Source organism: Hyalella azteca, unplaced genomic scaffold (genome assembly GCF_000764305.2).
Source record: "Hyalella azteca isolate HAZT.00-mixed unplaced genomic scaffold, Hazt_2.0.2 contig11414, whole genome shotgun sequence".
In the NCBI taxonomy this organism is placed as follows: domain Eukaryota; kingdom Metazoa; phylum Arthropoda; class Malacostraca; order Amphipoda; family Hyalellidae; genus Hyalella; species Hyalella azteca.
The window spans coordinates 73,111-96,591 of record NW_025941413.1 but is presented as its reverse complement, the minus strand read 5'-3'; the positions used below and the strand labels follow the sequence as shown (position 1 = coordinate 96,591).

The window sequence follows — 23,481 nt, the reverse complement described above, 5'->3', positions numbered from 1 at the left end:
GGTGCAGAGCAGTGCACAGGTGGTGCAGAGCAGTGCACAGGTGGTGCAGAGCAGTGCACAGGTGGTGCAGAGCAGTGCACAGGTAGTGCAGAGCAGTGCACAGGTAGGGCAGAGCAGTGCACAGGTGGAGCAGAGCAGTGCAGAGTGCAGTGCACAGGTGGTGCAGAGCAGTGCAGAGTGCAGTGCACAGGTGGTGCAGAGCAGTGCACAGGTGGTGCAGAGCAGTGCAGCGTGCAGTGCACAGGTAACAGTACGTAGTGCACACTACCCTACACTGCATCACCTCATACAGCATCGCACTGTACATCATCGGCATCATATATATAATACCGCCCAAATTTCAATGCTAATCAGCATCAATTTCTGACAACCTCAATGTTTCCCTTATCACTTACTGCATTGCCGAGTGGTGATCATGCCAAACTATAAATAAATTTGATTCATATCTCTAATAATATTATCAGGATAATAACTTACAGCAGCAGTTTCATATAGATATAATAGCGTCAAAAACAATGTCGAGCGCTCACACATCGAAGACTAAACACACAATTTACATATGAGGCTCGTACTACAGATTACATTTTAGTAAAGCAATAAGTTTTTTTTATGACTAATTTTTTCTTATGACTAATACGTCATAAGAAGAATTAATTGGTATAATTAAATAAATATTAAATAACAGTGTAAAGGAAGCACGACGTACGTCGACGTTTGAGTGAAGCTCGTCTGCTCGGCAGGAAGCTTCAGGCCGCGCGTAATTAGTGAAGCAGAGCCAGCGTAGCAAGCCATCAATTAGTATTAAGAGCTGCAGTAAAGAGCAAGCATTGAGAGCTGCAGTAAAGTGCANTAATACAATTTTAAATACTGCAAAAAGAAAATAAATGGAATTTTTATAGCGGAACCTACAAATAAACTAGTATATATTGAGTTATCGGCCTTTTTTGGCCTTCTTTGTTCTCGGATTTGGCCGATTTTAGGCAACCTGAATTATGTACCACTACGTCCTGGAGAAATACATTTCGTGGTACGCACATGTACCACTTCGGAGTCAACGTGTTAAGAACTGCAGTACAGTACCATTGCTGCGGTAGCCACAAGCACACTGCAACTCTACCCTCCAGGCCATGAAGCGATGCTTAATATGCGAGCTAACACATTTAGCCTTCGTATGTCATTACGAATTACCGTGGGGCATAGTTATGCACTAATGTCAAGCTGGATTATGTATCCGTGATTACTATGGTAATCGCAACGTGTACAGTATGCGGTGCAATGAACAATGGTAACGTGCAGGAATATACGATGAAAATGGAATTGGGATCATTCGGCAATCCGTTGCGAATAATTTTCCAGCTGTGCATCCATTAGTGTTGTACGGTCTTGAGACTCTTTATGATGGATATTTGCTTCAATATATTCAACTTAAACGAAATAAATTTCAACGTGATAAGCAAAATTCAACTGTCATCTCGCAAACAAAACAACGCAAAACAGAAAAAAACTTCACATAGTGAATCCTAAAAACCGAGAAAATCTTTAGTTCAAACAATAGAATTGGAAAATAAATCGGCCGAAAGTCAAATACTTCTCATGTCGGAGTCCAACTCAAGTTCAGGAAGTGACGCTAGAAAGGGAACAATATTAGGATATATACTGTATATTAATTAAGCCAGCAAAAGAGGCTCTGATATAGTTTCCAAAAAAACCAAGCTGTGTACCCGCACCTTAAAGTCACCGGGGTATGCGTAAATTATTGCGTATAAAGTCATTCATCGCCATAAATCCGCACAAGAAACACACAAAAAAGATATCAATAAATCTATCATTAGGAAAATGCACCAAAATGAACATTTCAAAAGCATGATGCCTGAATTTTTGGAAAGCATATCAAGTCGTGGGATGCTTTGGCCCAAAATCCCATAGTAATTACAGCCGAGTAGGCAACAAACGAGGTACCGATCATTAGATTGAACACCACAGATAGCGGAAAAAACGCGTTTTGGGTCTTAAATAGGTTGTAAGGTGTAATTAGTTAAGAGCGCAAAACACTGTGGCCAAATAAACTCTTGCATTCATTAAATTTTGGTTGAGCTGTAACATGATGTATCTTAAGAAAACTTCTTACTATCCCCACAACGTTAAAATGAATTGTTTTATTTTCATAATCTTAGCACTTAAATAAACAGATCATAAAGAAACTCTCAAAATTCACTGTCAAAGTGATATCTAGATCATTAGAAATCAAGCATACGAAATCATGTCCAAAAAATTTTATCTGCGTTTAGATAGACCGGCCATCCATTAACACAGATCTGGTCGACAAGGGGTCGTCCTTCAGAGTTCTATAAGATGAACGCATATTTCAGACTGCTCACCAAGCGATAATTAACAAATAAAATAGTATAATACTATTTTATTTCTTAATTATGACCGCCGAGATGTTATGAATTATTTGTTAATTAACATGAGCACCGAGCTGATAATTGACAAATAAAAAAATAAGGACTTGGTCACCAAACCGAAAATTGGTAAATAGAAATATAACTCAGTACTCACTGCAGTGAGTGACAGAGAGCGCATTTTCTCGTCGGCGAAAACGTGAAGTCACGGACGGACGGACGGACAGACGGACGGACATGACGAGCACAATAGTGCCTTTTTTCCATAAATTAGAAAATGCGCAAAAAAATATGAAATACCGCAGGACCGCCATAAAACTGAATCGAGCTCACAGGACCGAGGCGCAATTAAATCACGTAAAAGTGAAGTCACTATCATCGATCCCAGACTTACAGTGGGGGGGAATAAATATTCGTACACTTGAAAAATCGTATTTTAATGTTTAAATAAACAGATCATAAAGAAACACTCAAAATTTACTGTCGTCACCAAGCCGATAATTGGCAAATAAAAAATATGAAGTACCGCAGGACCGCCGCAAAACTGAATCGAGAACACAGGACCGAGTCGCAATTAAATCACGTACAACTGAAGTCACTATCATCGATCCCAGACTTAGTACCAAAAAAATCTAAAAAATGTCTTTACTTGCCACTGACTATTCGAATTCAATCACGCGCTGACTTTGGCCAGAGAATAAAGCGAAATAAAGCTGTACATGACACGTGTTTAAGCGTCGCAAAACGGGGAAGTAACGATATAAAAGGAATAACGGCGCACGCTTGTCAATACAGCGTTATTTTAATTACAGCTACAAACGCAAGGCGGCCGTGAGCCGCAGCCACGGCCTGAGCAGATTAGAAGAATCTTAGGCAGGGAATATTGAATGTCAATGATGGCTTTCAATCAGACTNGAGCCGCAGCTGCGGCCTGAGCAGATTAGAAGAATCTGAGGCAGGGAATATTGAATGTCAATGATGGCTTTCAATCAGACTGTAGACATGCACCACTCTCCAGACAAGTGACGTTGGAACAATGCTTATTTTTTATTTAGTTGAAACAGTGTTTATGTAGTAAACGTTGACTTTACGTTAGATATCTAGGGAAACTAGTAGTTTCGGCAGCGCTTGTTAATTCTGATTCTAATAACGATTAAAAAACTGGTTAATCTAATAAAAATATATTTTTTGAGGCTTTAATTTTTCATATTTTGACTAGAATCACGGAATACCTAACGTAAACGCGATTTCATACATCTGCCAACGTGAGTATGAACCGAACGTGTATATGAACTGGCACAGAAACCGTCGCAGAAACAACATAAACACGGAGGTCGAGTGATACGGGCTGTAACGTCTAACATCGTCGCGGAAAATTTATTCAATAAGCAGCAATGAATATTCAGTACACATAAAACTACCTGCACACGCAAGTACTATATTCACGACTGTACCAAATCATCGGTTTTTGTCGGTGGTTGGTAAAAAATCGAACGTCGCTTTCACGAATGTAAAAACCTTGCTAGACATTCATAGTCTATATATGAGCGTAAATCATTGATACACGAAAGCATTTATTTCTCTATATTGTCTGCAAATATTTCATGATTTGCCTTAAAACAATTATTTTTTTCAATGTCACGCATGCGGATGCAACGATCCAGTCTTGATTATTGGCTGATACGAAGTGCTGAACCGATGATGTGATGAGCCAATGGTGGGTTCCCAACTCACCAATACAAATTCTGAAGGAGTCCAGTTCTTTATATGAGCTTTGTTTCCTTGTTCTAATTGAAGCAACGTTCCAGCTTTATAGAAAATCCCTTCATTGCTAAGTTTTTCATATCTCATAATTTTGCAAATCGGTTCGTAATGTGCATCATTGATGCTTTATCTATTACTTGGAATTTCTTCTCAACAAATTATGTTGTTTGTACGAGAACCTGAAGGCAGATGAAAACAATATGCAAAATTATTTCCGAGCTCTTGCTGCAAATTAGTGTAGTGGATATTACCGATCGATTGATATCAACTCGCAAATGTAGAAATTTTGAAGAAAGATTAACTTGCACTAATTAAAATAATTAACAAATGATCATCAATGAATGGCAAACACATTTCTCGTTCTTTTTCCTATCTACAAGTTGTGACTTCTAATGATAGAATATGAATTGTATTTTCTTTGAAATGAAAAAATAAAACTTCTAATGATAACCGTTTTCCCGCCACTTCGGCATGGATGATGCACGCTCTAGATTTCTAGGAACAAATTAAGTACATGCAAAAATACTGAGAATTTATTCTCCACTGAGACTTGAAGAAACTTAATAACTGGAACCTTAAATGCCGCTCCTTGGGACGATTGACCAATTTTTGTTCAATTTACTCAAAGCGAACATGTTAACAATTCAGAACACTTGCCTCGATGAGTGACAGAACAAACGAGTGCTGAATATAAGTAATAAACTTTACTCTGAATAAAAAATTAATAACAAAGAGAATATGAACTTCAATGACCGATGGTGCAGAGCAATCAATGACCAGCTTGTGTCGTGCGTGCCGGCGCACGAACCGCAGCATCAAGCGCATAAACAAAGCCCGTACTCGGGACGGTCGTTATACGCACAGTACACGATGCTCGGTCACGCTATGCATGCCCGCCTTGATAGCAGGCTTGGTTTAAGGCCAAAAGGTTACCATGAATCGATGGCTATTGTCTGCAGATTTTATGGTATTTATGTAGCAACTTTAACTGGTACAGGTAAAATTTTTTACTGGTTCAGGCAGAATTAGAGTATCGCGCAACAAAATTTTCATAGTGATTTTTTAGATCAAACGATGAAAGAACAGATAGTAAATATATGAGAACATAAATTTCCTTCCATTCATGTTCGTAGAAGACACAATTTATAAGTGAACTTCTCGGTCCCAAATCACTAGGTACGAATAATATTGACGAAAGTAAATGTATCCGAGATGAAAGGGTTAAATCCTTACTGAATTATATTCGATTGTTGAGCCAGCTGTGTGGGACGGTAGGCTTATATAGGAGTGCGCGTTTCAAATAAAATCCTCGCAGTATCAAGAGATTTATTTTCTCTTTGATTATATTTCTGAACACTAAAGAACAACAAGGTTGATAAAAAAATTGTAACGGGATCAATCGAAATAAAAGAATTCCTTCGACATCGTGTAACTTCCGATGTAGAGAAACATTAACGAACTGATGAAGATGTACTTGGTTGTGCGTGTTCTTGTTACGTCCAGAATGGTAGTCGTTATGAGATTGAATTCTTATCCGACATTACCGAATGCGACGGACTGCGGTAAAGCTCACTGACGTTTGAATAGAAATCAACGTCAGAAATTATACTGCAGATCATGACGCAGAGTGAGCAATGGTAAGTCTTTCGTGAATAGCCGTGAAACTCTGAACAAATATTCTTGAAATTATTGGAAAAGAAGAGTACTTGACAGTGAAAAAATAGCATGTTATAGATCAGACGAAAGAAGTATGTAATAGATGAATCGTAGTTGACGATTAGTACATTTTTGTCGTCAAAACAATGATCGATTAGATCAATGATCTAGTCAATGATTTAGTCAATAATCTAGTCAATAATCTAGTCAATGATCTAGGTCAATGATTTAGTCAATGATCTAGTCAATGATCTAGTCAATGATCTAGTCAATGATCTAGTCAATTATCTAGTCAATGATCTAGTCAATTATCTAGTCAATGATCTTGTCAATAGTCTAGTCAATAATCTATTCAATGAATATTGTGATATTCAATTAATCATTACTGTCTCCACGTCACCCTCAGTAGATATTGAAGTTCAGTATTCGTCCTAACAACACTCATCAAATCCACGATCGATGGGCACGCTCATAGCCATGTAGGGATCACAAATGTTCTCTAACTGTCTGATACAGCAGTTAATATACAAGAAGTCAAGAAAGACTTTTCGAACACAACATCAAGTCTCATGTTAATTAATAATATTTTATTTGGTAGCCTACGTAATTGCAAAATTTTCCAAACGTATTTTCAGCTTCAAGATCATCATGATAACAGAATCATTTTAATATCAGGAAAAGCCAAGTATAAAACAGTCCGCAACGAAAGCAATGTGCGTTAACGAAAGTTATTGCCCGGCCAAAAGCCGGTTTCAAATAATTTTTCATTAACTTGATTTCACCGAAGTAATATTCTTTAAATGATAAAATAAATTGGATTTTAGGCCTACTTTAGAGTGAATGCAATAATCTCTCACGTATAGCGGGTGTACCGTTACAGACCTAGCACGCGACAGGTGAAATTCACGATAAGGAATTGCTCAACTGATCGTAGCTATTCAATTATTTATATTTTAGCTCTTTGGTACGCTTTCATTATTTTAAGTGTTTAGAAACCCTTCCAATTCTCTTACTGCGATCGGGTTACGCGGGCTGTATGAACCTGCCGATCTACTTCCTCTAAAATCTGCGAGCCAGCGAAGGTCTATGAATGATTTTTCTCATCAATATTCCTTGAAAACCTGCGAAGAAATAAAGCCACAATAGGTGGCGCGCGATATAGCGAGGGATTACAGTATATATGCATGAAGAAATAACTTGCAAAATCTGCAGCTTGATAGAAATCATGATTTCATTCCATCAGAGTGACTAACTATTATAAGAACAACAAATTTATCATTTAATGCCAGAGTTCCAGTCAAACAATATTTTCTATAACTGATTATTACATGCATAACATTCATTATATTAAACTATGGCATAACATTGGGGCAAGAAGAGAAGCTCCGTGGCGGGGAGTCGGGGCCTTAACAAGAAAGCATTGCCTAGCTAACGAGTCTCCGCGAGACCAGAAGCTAATGCACTACAAGGACGCCACTATTTTGCTAGGTGTGGAGACTTGGTCGCTTCTCCGCTTATAGATGAGATGCTTCGGACAAAACAAAAACATCGTAAATTTTGCCTTGAACATCGCTGCACGACATGCGAGAGAGGCTAGCCGGTGACTGCAAACGCTTTTATCACGAAACATGAGGTGTTGAGAAACACTTTCCTCTGGGGTAAGAATAATCAGTAACACGGTCCTCTAGGGCAAAAATAACAGCTCGAGCCTTCAAATAGAATGGGAAAAAATTGCCGAAAATTGCATTAGTGCGAAGATGTATGGGGAGCATGGATGTGATATCAAATGTAGTTTCAAGTTGATCTCGTCCAGCGATCAGGCAAACGTCCTACATCACTGGAGTAACGCGAGTCTTCCGTATAAGGACCATTTTGGTCACTCAGGAAAAAAATACCATTAAAAAGACTGAGACCTAGTATTCCTATAAGAGTTTTGAGTAAGCAGACAAACAACATCAGCTTTGACATCAACATGTATATGCAAGATGCACGTTCACTTCCTGAAGTTCCTGTACATTTAATTGTTATGCCGCAATAATTCCAGACAATACATCGACAATACGGATGATGGGACTTCAGTGATATCTCATTATCTTCAGCAGATATCTCTTCAGTTCAGCATTTCAGTGCGAAATGCTGAACACTAAACCTAAAACTAGTGTGGACTCGAAGTATAAAAGTGACTGACATCCAACATCTGCCTTTGACGACAAGTTTGACGACATAGTAATTGCAGTAGTTTTTCATTACAACATTTACGAACGTATACGGCAAATTTCACATGAGTGTATTTTAATCATTACCAATAAAATTGATGATAAGGTTCCCGTTGAGCTGCATTTCTCATGTTCTTATTCTTGAACCTAAATAAAATTAAGTTTTAAGCGGAGAAAATAAAAGTCCTCGATAATTACTACCAATTATACCAATTAAACAGAATCAGGTTGTATAATTGGAAATAACAGGACTCAGAAAAATACGTACAGGTAACCTTGTCTACGGCACAGCATCCTTCAATAGGTCAGTAGCAAGAGAAGCGAATAAAAAATCTGTCTCTGCCGCAGAAGCACACGTAGCGGTTCTGATCTCATCGCGCATTAAATTGGAAGCCACAAAAATGAGGTGTAGCCACCATAAAATCTGGCCATAACGTGCTACATCAAAGCCCGAACGCGGTAAAAATGGTCGCAAAGCGGACGTAAATCCCCCTGTGTGCTACCATACAATCAACTCAGCTCTGCAAAGGATTCGATGTAGGCGAATAGCGAATGACTTTCAATGCCCAATCGTTAATTGATAAACTTGCGGGTAACTCATTTGTAATAGGAAACATGGGAGTACTGATCCCAACACATGTATGGATAATTACGTTGGTAAGACTGCTGGATCTCAAACCCCTAAGCCAGATTGGCATCAGTATTCAAAAGTAGTCTGAATTCGTTTACATACAAATATTATTTGAAATACAAAAAAATTTTCCATTTAAATAATATTGAATTTTCATTTGAAAATGAACGTCATTTATACTTTATTTTCTTCAATAATATAAGGTATACCTAAATAGAGCGCAGTTTTTAAATGAACGAATACAACGACCTCGAGTAAAGATTCATTACGATTCAACGTACTTCATTATAACAAATTTCTTCCTAGTTAACAATCAACTTATAGTTCATTATTTTATTCAAATACTAACAAACAACCAATTATCATTCTAATCAACCACGCAATTAACCACAAAAAGAACAAATTAAATGTTAATAGAGGATCTCTTGACGCGGCACGAGCCATAAACATGAGATTGTGTCTATAATTCCTGGAATGGTTAAATTAAAAACTAAATATTTACGCCAGTGCTGTATTTGGTTACGTCAACCAGTCGTTAAAAATTGAATCAATTGTTTCAAGAAGCGTATAAAGCAACGGTACAGCAATTTGTAAGTCAATCTCGGATAAAAATCTGGATGATATCTCAATTATCATTTACCTAATAGGTCTAACTAGGAACTTGTAGGAAAGAAAAAAAAACGCACAGGCTGAGCTTAGGACAAGCCGCAACTTAAAGAACCAGTGCACAATTTGGTGATAAAAATACATCGTATATAAATTATTCTGATTAGAATTCAACCTAATTTAAAAAATTGAACTCATCACGAGACGCGATTACAGCTTGCCGATTGAAGTCGTATGGCAATGATCAATTGTTATCAGCCACGAGGGCAATGCCCGTTAATGTGTACGACATCAAATCATACAAAATGGTACTTCATCTGGCCTTCTGCTGCAGTGGGTGACAAGTGTATCGATATTTGGACAATATGCCTAAGCCCTTTTCTGAGTGAACCTGTGCATGTTGCGACACCGACACACGTACGGATAATATAAATAGTATTAATATGTTATTAATACGAATTATATAAAATAATACACGTACGAACAAATGAAATGATGGAAATAATATAATAAACGTACGAATTCAACAATGGACACACGTACGAATAATATTACAACCCTGATAAATATTCGCAAACAATTCAATGACGTCATTCATGTGGATAGCGTACAAACTTTTCCACGGAAATTATACGTTCGTTGAAAAGAATTCCTCCAGATTATATGTACGTTGACTCCGGCAATAGAAAATACGAAGAATTAAATATAAAATAAATTTAAAATACATTTACTTTTGTTGGAAATCTCACGAATATAATATTTCATTTAACTGTTATCCACATGATTTCGAAAACGTTCCAATTAACGAGAAAGATGCCCTGGTGCAGAGGGCAATTCTCAGCTCAGCGGGCGATGTTTGGAAGAATCAAATGACATCTTTGAGAGAGTTTCACGACATTGGAAAAATGTCCGTTTGATGTTAGTCCAACTTTTCGTGCAGGCAAGGGCTTGTAGTCAAGAAATGGGAACGTGGAAATACTCAATTTCTGTGCCAGTCCAAAATAAAAATTGATGCACGAAGTAAAAGAGAGACAAATCATGTCATGCGATTTTTGATTGAAATTTTGAGTTTGAGCAAAAACTTTTCCGTAGTTCAGCGCAGAAATAAAAAAGAAAAAAAAACGGATTAAACTTTGAATGATACTTCAAGACACAGTGTTCGATAAAATTTTAATTGTACTCCCGTAATTAAGTTATGCTGATAGCAAAAAGCCTTAGCAGCATCTTACGTTTACAATGTTTGCCAATTAACTATTTTAAACCCTCGTGTCTGAAAGATTATGATGATAGCTAATATGTATGTAGTTCATCCGTTTTTACGAACAAAAAAAATCGTAAATAAAAATAGCACACGCTGCTAAGCACCAAAAAATATTGAGGAAAATCTTTTTACGGCACTAAATAATTGTCCGGAACTGCTTAGAATTATTAAATGTATATATTATTTATTAAAAAGGTAAAATAAAATTATTTTAATATTATTATTTAATCAATCAATTGATTGCTCATGATAAGTGATTATTGCAATTATCTAGAGCTAAAGTTCAGTCAATTATTTATTTGACAGTCTCAGAAACTTGTGCTCGGTAACGTAGAACTTCAGCGTGTGAATCTAGAGCCACGTTAATCGTTTGATAAAAATTGCTGATAAGGCCGACAAAAAAATACAATTAAAAATCCATTTTCAAACAAATTCAATAAAATTTATTCTGGGAACACACACGGAACATAATGGAACGCTGAACAGTAATTTTTGACCGCCTTCGCTGAATCATGAACTAATTTTCATCATATTTAAACTAAATAATAGTGGGAACTTGAACAAACACGAAGAAATTTCTGGGACGGTGAACAATAATATTCGACCGCCATCGCTAAGTGATGAACTGATTTGCATCAAATTAGAAAAAAAAATAAAAGCGTGAACTTGACTAACCACGAAGAACATAATGGGACATTGAACAATTATATTCGACCGCCATCGCTAAATGATGAAATGATTTGCATCAAATTTAAATTAAATAATAACGTGAACTTGAATAAACACGAAGAACATGATGGGACATAGAACAATAATATTCGACCGCCATCGCTATAAGTGATGAACTGATGGCTCACACCGTCTAAGGTGGTGATGAGGTGCAGCCATGCAGGTCGTTTGGACGTCTTCCAGAGGAGCTAGACATTACATTTTGCAGGGAACGCAACCCCAGCGTTTTTGGCCAGTTAGGCCGGCAGCCAAGAAGACCTGCCCTACTTGTTGCTTTTTCTGGCCTCAGCCGGCGCAGCTAGTGAACCATAGAAAGAATATTTCTATTTTCCTGCACGTGGAGTAACAAGTTGTTTGCTGGAATATAAATTAGTAACAATACGTACAAATTCTTAGAGATGGCCTCAGCCGGCGCAGTGAACTCGACAGAATATTTCTATTTTCCAGCACGTGGAGTAACAAGTCATTTGCTGATATATAAATAAGTGACAATATGTACAAATTCTTAGAGAGAAAATGCTTTTGTTGGTATGATTGTTACATATATAAACCAACATGATATTTATTATATTATCACCCTTCCTATGAACTTCGATGACGTTAAAATGCTCATAGATATTAAAATCTTTGCGGAGTCATTTCCCACGGAATAATATTGGTAAATTTCCAATGAAGGGAAGAATAGCATGAACATGAAAAACTGATAGTGGCTCGATGACTATAATGCGTACTCAATAGCACACATATATTCAAATAAAAAAGCTGTCTGCTCGCAAATACTCTAAACCAAGCCAGGAGGAAAAACATTTTTCGTTACTTGGCCCGAAAGAACGTAAAAAGGTTACAGATAAGACAGCATAAAAAGGTAAGAGATAAAACATCGTAAAGATAATTAATGGTACTCGTATAAAGCTCAGGTACCTATAATGGTAGCTGATCTATGTTCGAGGTGCTGAGCTAGGCATGTAAATAAATGCTTAGAGACTCTTATAAGATAATATATATAAATTAATAAAATTGCCTTCTTCCTATCAAAATAACAGAAAACAACAAGATTTCTGCGCCGCGTTCATCTACAAGAACGCAATCGAATACGAACGGTTTTTAAGAGGTACAAATGTTGCCGTAAATCAAGAAGAGATAAAAATATTATGTTTTTCCCTAAATTCTCGGCTATCCCTATCTGGTTTTCAATACATAATCTTGAATTGCAGCGGAATGATGAACTTCATTCTGATGTTAAGATTCGACGACAGGCCTGCGGCCTAATAAACGTTGAAACCGCTATATTACATTCCCCTTGATAACGCCTGAAACTGGACGAAAGCTACGGAAATAATGAAACGACGCACTCTTTGCCATTGTGGATCATTCTGACCCAGTTTAGCCCGGCATAAATTCATATCGGTGTCCGCTACGTTCGCTCTATGCGCGTGCTGTCGGTAAGAAAGTGGGTCAAAATTTGGACAATATGACCTATTGATTTCCCTGCGTGCAGAACGGGAGTGACATGAACAAAATTTTCCAGTAGTTGTACCGGGCAGAACAAAGTAGACGGGACAACTTGAACGAGATTGCAGCATCGCGTGAAGTTTGTCTTGAAGTTCAAACAACTCGAGGCTCGTGTGCTATATGTAACTTGCGACTGTGTTACTCGTATCGAGAAATGTTGGACGAGTTTTTTCTTAATTTTCTAAAATACAATTAGGTACAGTGATAAAGCAATATTTAGATCGCGCAAGTCATCAATACGTTCTTTGTTTTATGAAATTGTCGACTTTGGTGTAAATTCAGTTCAGCATCGTAAAAAATCTAATGTTTGAGACATAACATAATAAACAGAATAGTTGCAGTAAAAGCTTTCGAACCCATGCCATCTTTGCAATAATAATTGATGATCAGATGAACTAAAAGAACTTAAAAAGAACTAAGGTTGTGACAAAATGTGTACCATTTAATATTTATTGCTCACATCAAGCAAACATATCCCAGACTGACTAGAATCTCTGCGATTCACATCTGAAAATTCTTCAAAAACTCAAGTTGTTATTAAACTCGGCAACTCATAACTTATATTTCTAAAGCGAAAAATAAGCTTACGAATTCAAGCCTGAGATACATATAATACAAATATTAATCCAACCATCTCATGATTGTGCTTTTTTAAGCTAAGGTTTGCCGCAATTTAAAATCACAAATCAAGATGACAAACAGACGAAAATGTTAATGATTCAAACCCGCTTTCTTCCTCGACAGCCAAGTCGAGCGTTCATCACGGCAGTAATTATAATATGGATGTTCATTTCCAAACATCCACGTACATTTTCAAGCCTTGACTTCTTTGAATAATAGGTACTCTTGTATAAAGTTTTACAGATTTTTTTATCACGATACAAATTTCACTTCAATCAGGAAACTGATATTTTTTTTAATAGTCTGGATTGCAAGTCTCTGCAGAAATTAGTTAGTTGCTCGAGGGCAACGCAGTCCGTAAATATTATCTAAATAAGTAATATATGAGTAAATATCATATATTAGCGCCAAATCCTGAAGAAGATATAAAAACAAATCGAGTCGTTCTTGCACAAAAAAATTAAATAATGAAAATACCTAAAAAGGCGTCCACATAAAAAAAGGAAGCAAACCTTCCGTACACGCGCTAATGGACGAAGCAGCGGACAAATCAGGAAAAAAATAGCTAAATTTTCACGTCCAAACTCCATAAGAACTCAATAGAAGAATTACCAAAGAAGCTTTGAAGAGCCACCCCGCCGCGCCATTGCGAGCCTAATTACAAGAATCTCGACTTTAAGGCCGATGAGACCACAATAACGACTAGCCTATGGCGCAGTCCCGGGTCTTTGCAGCAAGAAAATTCACGGTCAAAGAAGCACAGAGGCACTGACCGAGCCAGAAGCCGTACGAGCTCGGCAACAGTATTACACACTACAATAATTCGTCTGCTACGGCCTGCTCTTCTTACGACGCTATCATGTTGCGTCAAGTCAAGTCGCTTTACGTCAAGAAAATCGAAATGGCGCCATCGGTCTCTTGCAGAGGCTCGTGGCTGCCATCTGAAGGCCGGACTCTGCTTAGTATCCTTTGAGACACTCAAGCAACTTGAAGGCAAGTAAACAGCGTTGGAATGATTGTCCACTAAAATGCTCAGAGCACAGGCTATTATTCTGGCGAAAACACCCAACAACTTGTGAGATATTCTCCCCATCCAAGATGGTCAAATGAATCTCCAGAACGCGAAACTGTTACTCAATGTACAGTTTGGTACGCGATCGTAACACGAGGTAGATTCTTCATAATTGTATTTGTTTTTCATACATCATATGCAACAATTGATTAATTTAATGTATTGAAAAAAATGAGTTTACATTCACATTAATTGTAATTTGCGCCACGTATGAACGGACAGAAATAACATCTAAATGTAAAATCCGAAATTCAAAACGTTTCGCTGCAATTTTTACTCGGAAGCCGATCGGCGAGACTTTTTCTTACTATGCTGAGTATAACGATGTCTGAATAAATACTAGATTTTCACAAAAAATACCAGGAATTCTCAATCTGAATATTTCGAACAAAATACAGTATGCATTCAAATCCTTATCGTACACGTTCAAGTATAAATCCGCATCATACAAAATAACTCGCATGCTCATTTGTAGGATGATGCCCATTGCTGCTCAAGTAACGTTAGGGATAACAGTTTAGACAATTTTAAGGATGTAAATAACACATCTTATATAATTCGATTATTTAGCCTCCAAAACTTCTTTATGGTCGAAAAAGCGGCAAAAAAAGAATTTCGATTCCTTTCGAATTAACTCAAGTAAGGAATTTCGATTTAACTCAAGATCGCAAATGAATACTATACGGCAAATTAGCATCTATCATAGCGACTGGGTAGAAATTCGGACATTTGCTTTAGTGAAAACAATAATAGAGGCCAGTATATCAAAATTCTACACAACCATGCCTGATTGCGATAAACAGTCAAATAAGAAACAATAAGTATGCAAAGGAGAAAGATAATAACTAAAGGATGGACTTTAAATTCCGAGAAACCACTATAGCGACTTGCTTGGCAACGGACAACTTCTGGCGAACCAAACAATGCTGCCACATCCCCCATTTGTAAAACAAAAGAGTCGAGCATAAAGTTGAAAATTATATACTTATTCATCCCAAATGAATAATACGGCATTTTTCTTCTTCTTTTTCTTATTGTGTTTTGTTGAAGTTTTCGTCGTATGTCTAAAAGTTTTTGTGTTTTTGACCAATACATCCATAAGCTTTATAGAAGTTTATCAAAGACGTGGTTAAAATTTCGTGATCACGATTTGATTCGATATTAGCATTTGATCCATTATTACTTTACGGAATTTAACCAGCTTAGAAATACCCACGTGAAAAGATTACAAATTACAATTCTCAGGAGAAGTTAAGATGTAGAAGACATTGCATCAAACATGAAACGAACTCTGAAAGAGTTAGTTTCATGTTATATAGTTTTGTTTTTGTTTTGTTATATAGTTTTATTCATAAAATGACAACCATCATTGGATACGATGTAAGTGTTCACGTCAGAAGACGTGGCGAATTACAAATAGGAATGGTAATTTCATGATTCAATATTCAAAATTTTCTGACAGCTAGCTAGGAGATTCGACATAAATCAAGAAGATTTGCCGTCTCAAATTTATTTCTATATTTCCATCTAGTTTGACGTTTGAAACGTGATGATTTTTCCATATCTGTAAATTGAGTTTCAAAAATCAGCATTCAAGCCAAGAAGCACGTGTTCTTGCAATTTTTTCACTTTAATATTTTATTTACTAGAATTTTTTACGGTATTCCCTACCACCACGAACTGGACGAATAATCGCTTTAAAAGTATCGATGAACAAGTATTATTAAGATGATGAAATAATAATTATTTTTCAAGGTTTCCGGCACCCTTATCTTGTGATCGTATATTCCTTTAGTTACTTTTTAGCGCATTTTCTCATTTATGGAAAAAAGGCGCTTTTGTCCTCCTCATGTCCGTCCGTGACTTCACGTTTTCGTCGATGAGAAAATGCGCTCTCTGTCACTCCCTGCAGTGAGTACTACCGAATTACATTTTTTGCTATTATTTATTTATCATTATCAGTTATTATTAACACTGGAGCCTATGTCCATATATCAAACAGTGATTTTAATTTTATTAATGAAACGGAAGCAGAAGTTATTAAAATTTGCATACGGTAAATAATCTTTTAGAACAAGTTTAAGATGGGTGAAATAGATTAAATTTATTACCTAAAGACGTTAAATCCTCTTATTTATTCCAGTATTCTAGGGTTTTAAGAATATTGATTCTTCGATTTTAAAAAATGGCACCTTAATTCAACAAATTTGGTAGTTTAAAAACTATTTTTCCCCTTCATGACAAAATCGTTCCCATGCAAGTGGGAATGAATATATTCTTGAACAAAAAATATAGAAATGAAAAGTAAACCATATTAACAAATGATATAACATGAGGCTCAAGCTTCAAAAATAAAATTTATATAAAATTACCTAAAATTCAAGTAATTTATTTGAAATAATTTATTTAAATTTAATTGTATATCCTTATCAGGATATACAATTACAGAGGTTTCCGATAGTTGATAATAGGAGAATTGCACTTTGCCGTCTCATTTACAGTTCCTATAAACGGCTAAAACAATTACCCGTTCAAGGTATATAAACGTTCAATATAAAAAAACGTTCAAGTTTAGATATTGAAAACGTTCAAGTTTGGAAAATTAAATATAGCGATAATCATCTCATGCTCAATAAATTGAAGGAACACTAAATAAACTGTATAAATTAACTAAGTCCCTGTAATCAGTTATTGCTAATTACGGACCTCAAACTAATGTTATGCATTTTTGACATGCGATTCCCCAATTACGCAATTCGCCGATGATGCTCAGGAGGCTATACACCAGCAGTTACCTCGAATTGCGAGAGACAATATTTAAAGATCAAGATTCTCTGAAGCACAAGTAAACCTGCTACTACTAATACTACTACTCCTACTATAACAACTACTACAATGTTGGAAAGTCATAACAGTATTCTGCTAGTACAAAGTTAGAAAGTCATAGCAGTATTCTGCTAGTACAATGTTTGAAAGTCATAGCAGTATTCTACTAGTACAATGTTTGAAAGTCATAGCAGTATTCTACTAGTACAATCTTTGAAAGTCATAGCAGTATTCTACTAGTACAACGTTTGAAAGTCATAGCAGTATTCTACTAGTACAATGTTTGAAAGTCATGGCAGTATTCTACTAGTACAATCTTTGAAAGTCATAGCAGTATTCTACTAGTACAACGTTTGAAAGTCATAGCAGTACTCTACTAGTACAATCTTTGAAAGTCATAGCAATATTCTACTAGTACAATGTTTGAAAGTCATAGCAGTATTCTACTAGTACAATGTTTGAAAGTCATACCAGTATTCTACAAGTTCAATGTTGTAAATTCATAACATAATTCTACTAGTACAATGATTGAAAGTCATAGCAGTATTCTACTAGTACAAAGTTTGAAACTCATAGCAGTATTCTACTAGTACAATGTTTGAAAGTCATAAAAGTATTCTACTAGTACAATGTTTGAAAGTCATAGCAGCATTCTACTAGTACAATGTTTGAAAGTCATAGCAGTATTCTTCTTGTACCATGTTTGAAAGTCATAGCAGTATTCTACTAGTACAATGTTTGAATGTCATAGCAGTATTCTGCAGTACAATGTTTGAAAGTCATAGCAGTATTCTACTAGTACAATCTTTGAAAATCATAGCAGTATTCTACTAGTACAATGTTTGAAAGTCATAACAGTATTCTACTAATACAATGTTTGAAAGTCATAGCAGTATTCTACTTGTGCAATGTTTGAAACTCATAGCAGTATTCTACTAATACAATGTTTTAAAGTCATTGCAGTATTATACTAGTACAATGTTTGAAAGTCATAGCAGTATTCTACTAGTACAATGTTTTAAAGTCATAGCAGTATTATACTAGTACAATGTTTTCTACTAGTACAATGTTTTAAAGTCATAGCAGTACTCTACTAGTACAATGTTTTAAAGTCATAGCAGTACTCTACTAGTACAATGTTTGTAAGTCACAGCAGTATTCTACTAGTACAATGTTTGAAAGTCATAGCAGTATTCGCGAGGTGGACCTCGCAGTAACGAGTGACATCTAATGTCAGAAGTTGACGTCTCATCTCTCGGGGATACGAGAACTCAGCTCCCGAGACGCCGCTGCCGAGGAGGGAAGCCTAAGGCAAACAAGCGGTCCAAATGAATGCAGGCTGGTGCGTTAAAGGATATACAAGAAAAGAGGCTCGAATTGAAGCAGTAGGCCACTGTTTGCGATTTAAACAAAGAACCGTAAAGATTTTGTTTCTAAATTGCTTACTAATTAATGTCAGTTTCTAATACGAAGGCGGCTAGCTAAGCTAAAAAGATTTTTTTGTACAGCGTTAGCTAAGCACGGGATTCTTTGTGATTACGAAGCCTCGCTTTAACGAAAGCTCGATCTGGGCGCCTGAGGTTGCAGCGTGACCAGAAAGGCACGCGGGATAAGGAACTAAAGTTCAGCTATCGGGCAGTCACTCGATATTTGTAAGGGTTATTGGTTACCGCTTCATATAGGCCAATAATTAAGCTCTTGCAGGCTTATGGCCGTACACTGGACCGAGGCTCGATCGCCATATGGGAAATTCTAGGCGGCAGTTAATTTGTGCGGCCGCTCATCAGGCAGCAGTTGACTTCAAATATCTTGTCGTGCTTTTTAAATGGGTGAGAACGCTTTACAGGTCCAAGAAATAAGCTTTGGTGCAATTTTTCTTTACTGCAATTCTGTTGAGGACCATGTAGTACTTTTTATCAACAAATTTCTGGCTTTTCTCCTAAATTTGGGCGGATAGGACTTTTTTAGGATGTGAGAGTTTGAATATTAGATCCAAGAGGCATTTTAAATATAATATTACGACTTTTGAACAAAATTGAATTACACAGATATCATAAATTAATAAGTAAATTTATCAATATAGTTCAATTTCGAAAACAATATTTCTAAACGGTGAATATAACAAATTGTCACCCATCTTAGTATTTAGAAATTTATTGACCAGGTCCCGCCANTAGAGCTTTTATTCTCAGAAAAATCTATAGAAAATTATTGATGGCAGCTTCTTTATTCGCACGGGCACAAATATCAGGCTTTCAAGGCGGCAACGAGCAACTCCCAACATTAACAGTGGACGTCACACATTAAGAACGCCGTAAGTTAATCAAAAACTCGATTGGGACTTGACATTGCAGTTCCAAAGATGTGACCTCAGGTTTTCGCCGACGTCAACTTCATCAATTGAGTTACCGAATAAGAATTGGAGCCACAAAAGGAGGTCTCGAGAACTGAAACAGATTTAAACTTCCTTACTGCTGCAAGATCGGCGATAAATTGAGACGGTTCAATTTTATGCCGCCTACACGTGTGGAGGACTACAGGCTAGTATACTTCGATGATGATTCATTTATAAACGCTCCCTACACTATTTAATACAATTAATTTCAGAAACAGAAATGCAAATAATTACTCTTTAACTCTACGTCGAACTAAAGCTTTGAGATCTTCTGCATAAATGAAACGAAAGGCCGTATAAACAGATAATTATTCCAGTAAAAAAGTCTGCTTCAAATACTCCTGGCTCCGTATCCCTATAAAAAGACTCATCTCTGCCAATTAAAAAAAGGAACATCCACTAATCTATGCAACACGATCAATATTCTGTTCTGCGTTCTTTTATGCTTCGCTTGGCTAATGCGTGGCCAGCCTCCAGGAAATATTCAGAGCAGAAACGCGCGCGGCGATCCACGTGCATATTCAGCAGCGTAGCCTGACCAGAAGCACGAAGGAAAATGTGGTCGCCGCGAGGAAACTTTTCAACCACAGCGGCTTGCCTGTGAGGCCCAAGCAACGATGGTACAGAAACATGTCTTACAATAAAGTAACGCCTGTAAAAAATCGGCGACTTCAGAATAGAATAGTTACACTTCGGAAGTGGTGCAGTACAGTATTGTTCCAAGTGGTGCAAACAGTATTGTTTACTACAATATTGTTCCAAGAGATAATCGTGTCATCCGCTCAGTAGAAAACGTCGAGGGCACGTTACAAACTTTGGAAACTGTGAATAAGATTAAAAGAGACAAATGAGACACGAAAAAGTATATGAACAAATAAAAACAGTTATGTACAACACTAAGAAGATCTACGGAAGAGTTTCGTCTTTAGGCGGCGACGAATCACCGGCACTGAAGTGGCTCATGAGTTGGATTAAGCGTATCTCAAAGCGCTTGCCAAACTAAATTGCAATCGAATTATACGATAGATTTATAGGAATTAAACAAAAAATAGAGCAAAAACGCAATGATTGAGGAGATTCAGATAAATAAAAAACGAAAGAATTTCGTTGTTAAGAATCCGATGAATTACAATGATAAACATTAATTATTCCTGTTAAACTCAACAGGGTTATTTTGAAAATTTCCAAAGTTATTATTATATACCATTGTCAATGAAATAAATGCCCTCGGCCCAAATAAATTACCGATACAATGCATTTTATCGGTGTTGTAAATATAGACATTCTTCCTATTCATTTCGGATACATCTTCGACACACGCGCTGCTCCAACCTCTGTTTTCTTGAGGGGTCTAATTGTCGTGCAGGCTTCAGGAGTGGTAGCAGTCGTGAGATGAAGCTGCTGTGTCCACTTCAGGCACGGTAGTTAATTATTATAGCGTTACATTGTAATTCGTTACGCAAGTCAATTAAAATTCGTTTTTATTGCATGCAAATGCGCTATTTATTATGATCGTATATTTAATTCATTTCTCAGAATCCAAGTGAATAATTGTTTCTTTCAAGTGAATATTTTCACATGTACCTAAATACATAGTCCGCGAACTGATTGAATATCAAAGATCAAATTAAAACCCAGCGACAAAGCTCCGAACCCAGCACCAATGTCAAGCCATACCCTAGCAATGCCCAGCCATACCCTAGCAATGTCAAGCCATACCCTAGCAATGTCAAGCCATACTCTAGCAATGCCAAGCCATACCCTAGCAATGCCAAGCCATACCCTAGCAATGCCAAGCCATACCCCTAGCAATGCCAAGCCATGCCCTAGCAATGCCAAGCCATACCCTAGCAATGCCCAGCCATGCCCTAGCAATGCCAAGCCATGCCCTAGCAATGCCAAGCTATACCCTAATAATGCCCAGCCATACCCTAGCAATGCCAAGCCATACCCTAGCAATGCCAAGCCATACCCTAGCAATGCCAAGCCATGCCCTAGCACTGCCAGGCTGAGTCTGGCAGCATTAAAGGCCGTCATAATTTCGTTATGAACAAGTTACTGGAGATCGTCATGACAAGTGCGAGGTGCGTGAGTGGCAACCAGAGCTCTGCCGCACCTGCGCTCCATTCTGCACCAAGACTGTTTTATTTTTTCTTGGTAAATTTAATACATAAGGTTAACAATAATACGATACGAATTTAGCAGGTATCATTCAAGTGAACTCGTAATGTTTGATTTGTCAGTATTAGATTAGCAAAACATTATTTTATTGTAACTCTGGGACAACATCCAGCGTTAGAACAATTATTGGTCATAGTTTGATTCAGATTACTGAACGAAAGCTTAATAGATTCATGCTCAATAGATCTATACGTCTGACTAAATAAATAGTATTTTTCTAGAAAAATTACGTTCCTGACCCAATGTAGAGCTAATTTTGTACGTTTTAAATGCACATGCTTTAAGCTGCGAGCGTGATTGATGGTGTAAAGAGATATTTGGAAAGCGGATGTAGGCTTTTACAAGGAGGGATTTTGCAAGACAAAGTCTAGATAATTGTTGAACGAAGAAAACATCAACAACATAATTTCAACGCTACCAAATATTCACATCTTATTTCTTGTTATGCAGAAGATGTTCATAATTTTTATTAAATGTATTTTGCTTGACTAGAGGTTTACAAGCCACCAGAGCTAACGGCACTCTTCTCGTAGCAGCTACACTCACGGCACTCTTCTCGTAGCAGCTACACTCACGGCACTCTTCTCGTAGCAGCTACACTCACGGTACTCTTCTCGCAGCAGCTACACTCACGGCACCCTTCTCGTAGCAGCTACACTCACAGCACTCTTCTCGCAGCAGCTACACTCACGGCACTCTTCTCGTAGCAGCTACACTCACGGTACTCTTCTCGTAGCAGCTACACTCACGGCACTCTTCTCATAATTTGTAATTTCTTTATCTAATTAAAGACTGAAAACTATTTAAACAATATATCTTTTAGGATTTACGGGGGTTTAATGAAAGGCCAGGCCACCATTCCAACTCCTGGGTAAATAAATTGGAAGAATAGCGATGGGAAATTTCAAGGACAGACGTCAGCAGAGGTCGAGATTTGAAGGCCATTTTAATTAGAATTGTTCGTTGGTACAACGAATCGAAGCCATGGCCGTGCGACGGTCGGCAGAGACTGGATGACTCAGCAGAAGGATTCTTCAAACGAAACGAGCAAAACGAAGATTCTATCGCAAAAACTACATGAACGAGAGAAATATATTGAAACATAATTATCAATTAATTTTATGAATGAAAATAATAATAATAATACAATAATTATTATTATTTATATAATATATAACAATAATGGATGAAAATACCTTGAAAATGAAACTTGCATAAACAATTTATCAAAAAACACAAATGTATCGCCGCTAAAACTTCATTAGAAAAGTAAGGAAGAAAAATTATTAACTTACTGAGTAGGTATTAGCTTTCTCAAACCATTAAGATTAAATCGGTTCCTGAGCTTCAGGGGCCATACTTTCAAAAAAAGTTAAGAGATCGTAAGTTCATCAGCCAATCATTGACGGCCTTTCAAGCAAAATCCACCAATCAAAGCCAAGAAAATAGAGCGTAAGTACTTACGATCACATAGCGAGTTTAGAAAGTATGGCCCCTGTTCTGCATTTTAAGAATCATTTGGTGACAACAGAAAATGAGCTCCGAACTGCAACTTCACGGGGATACAATAGCGATCTCCTTGAGAAATTTTTAGTCGCAAGTCAAAACA

At 37.0% G+C, this 23,481-nt stretch overlaps 1 protein-coding gene across 1 annotated transcript in view; it reads left to right on the top strand.

Moving 5' to 3' along the window:
* Positions 1 to 21,500, top strand: part of LOC108676892 (cell wall protein TIR4-like) — a 22,421-nt gene extending 921 nt beyond the window's left edge. Inside the window, exons 2-3 of the mRNA XM_018165047.1 lie at positions 8 to 244; positions 21,330 to 21,500. Of these exons, the coding sequence (XP_018020536.1) occupies positions 8 to 244; positions 21,330 to 21,500 (408 nt within the window). The remainder of the gene's footprint in view (positions 1 to 7; positions 245 to 21,329) is intronic.
* Positions 21,501 to 23,481: the final 1,981 nt, after the last annotated feature.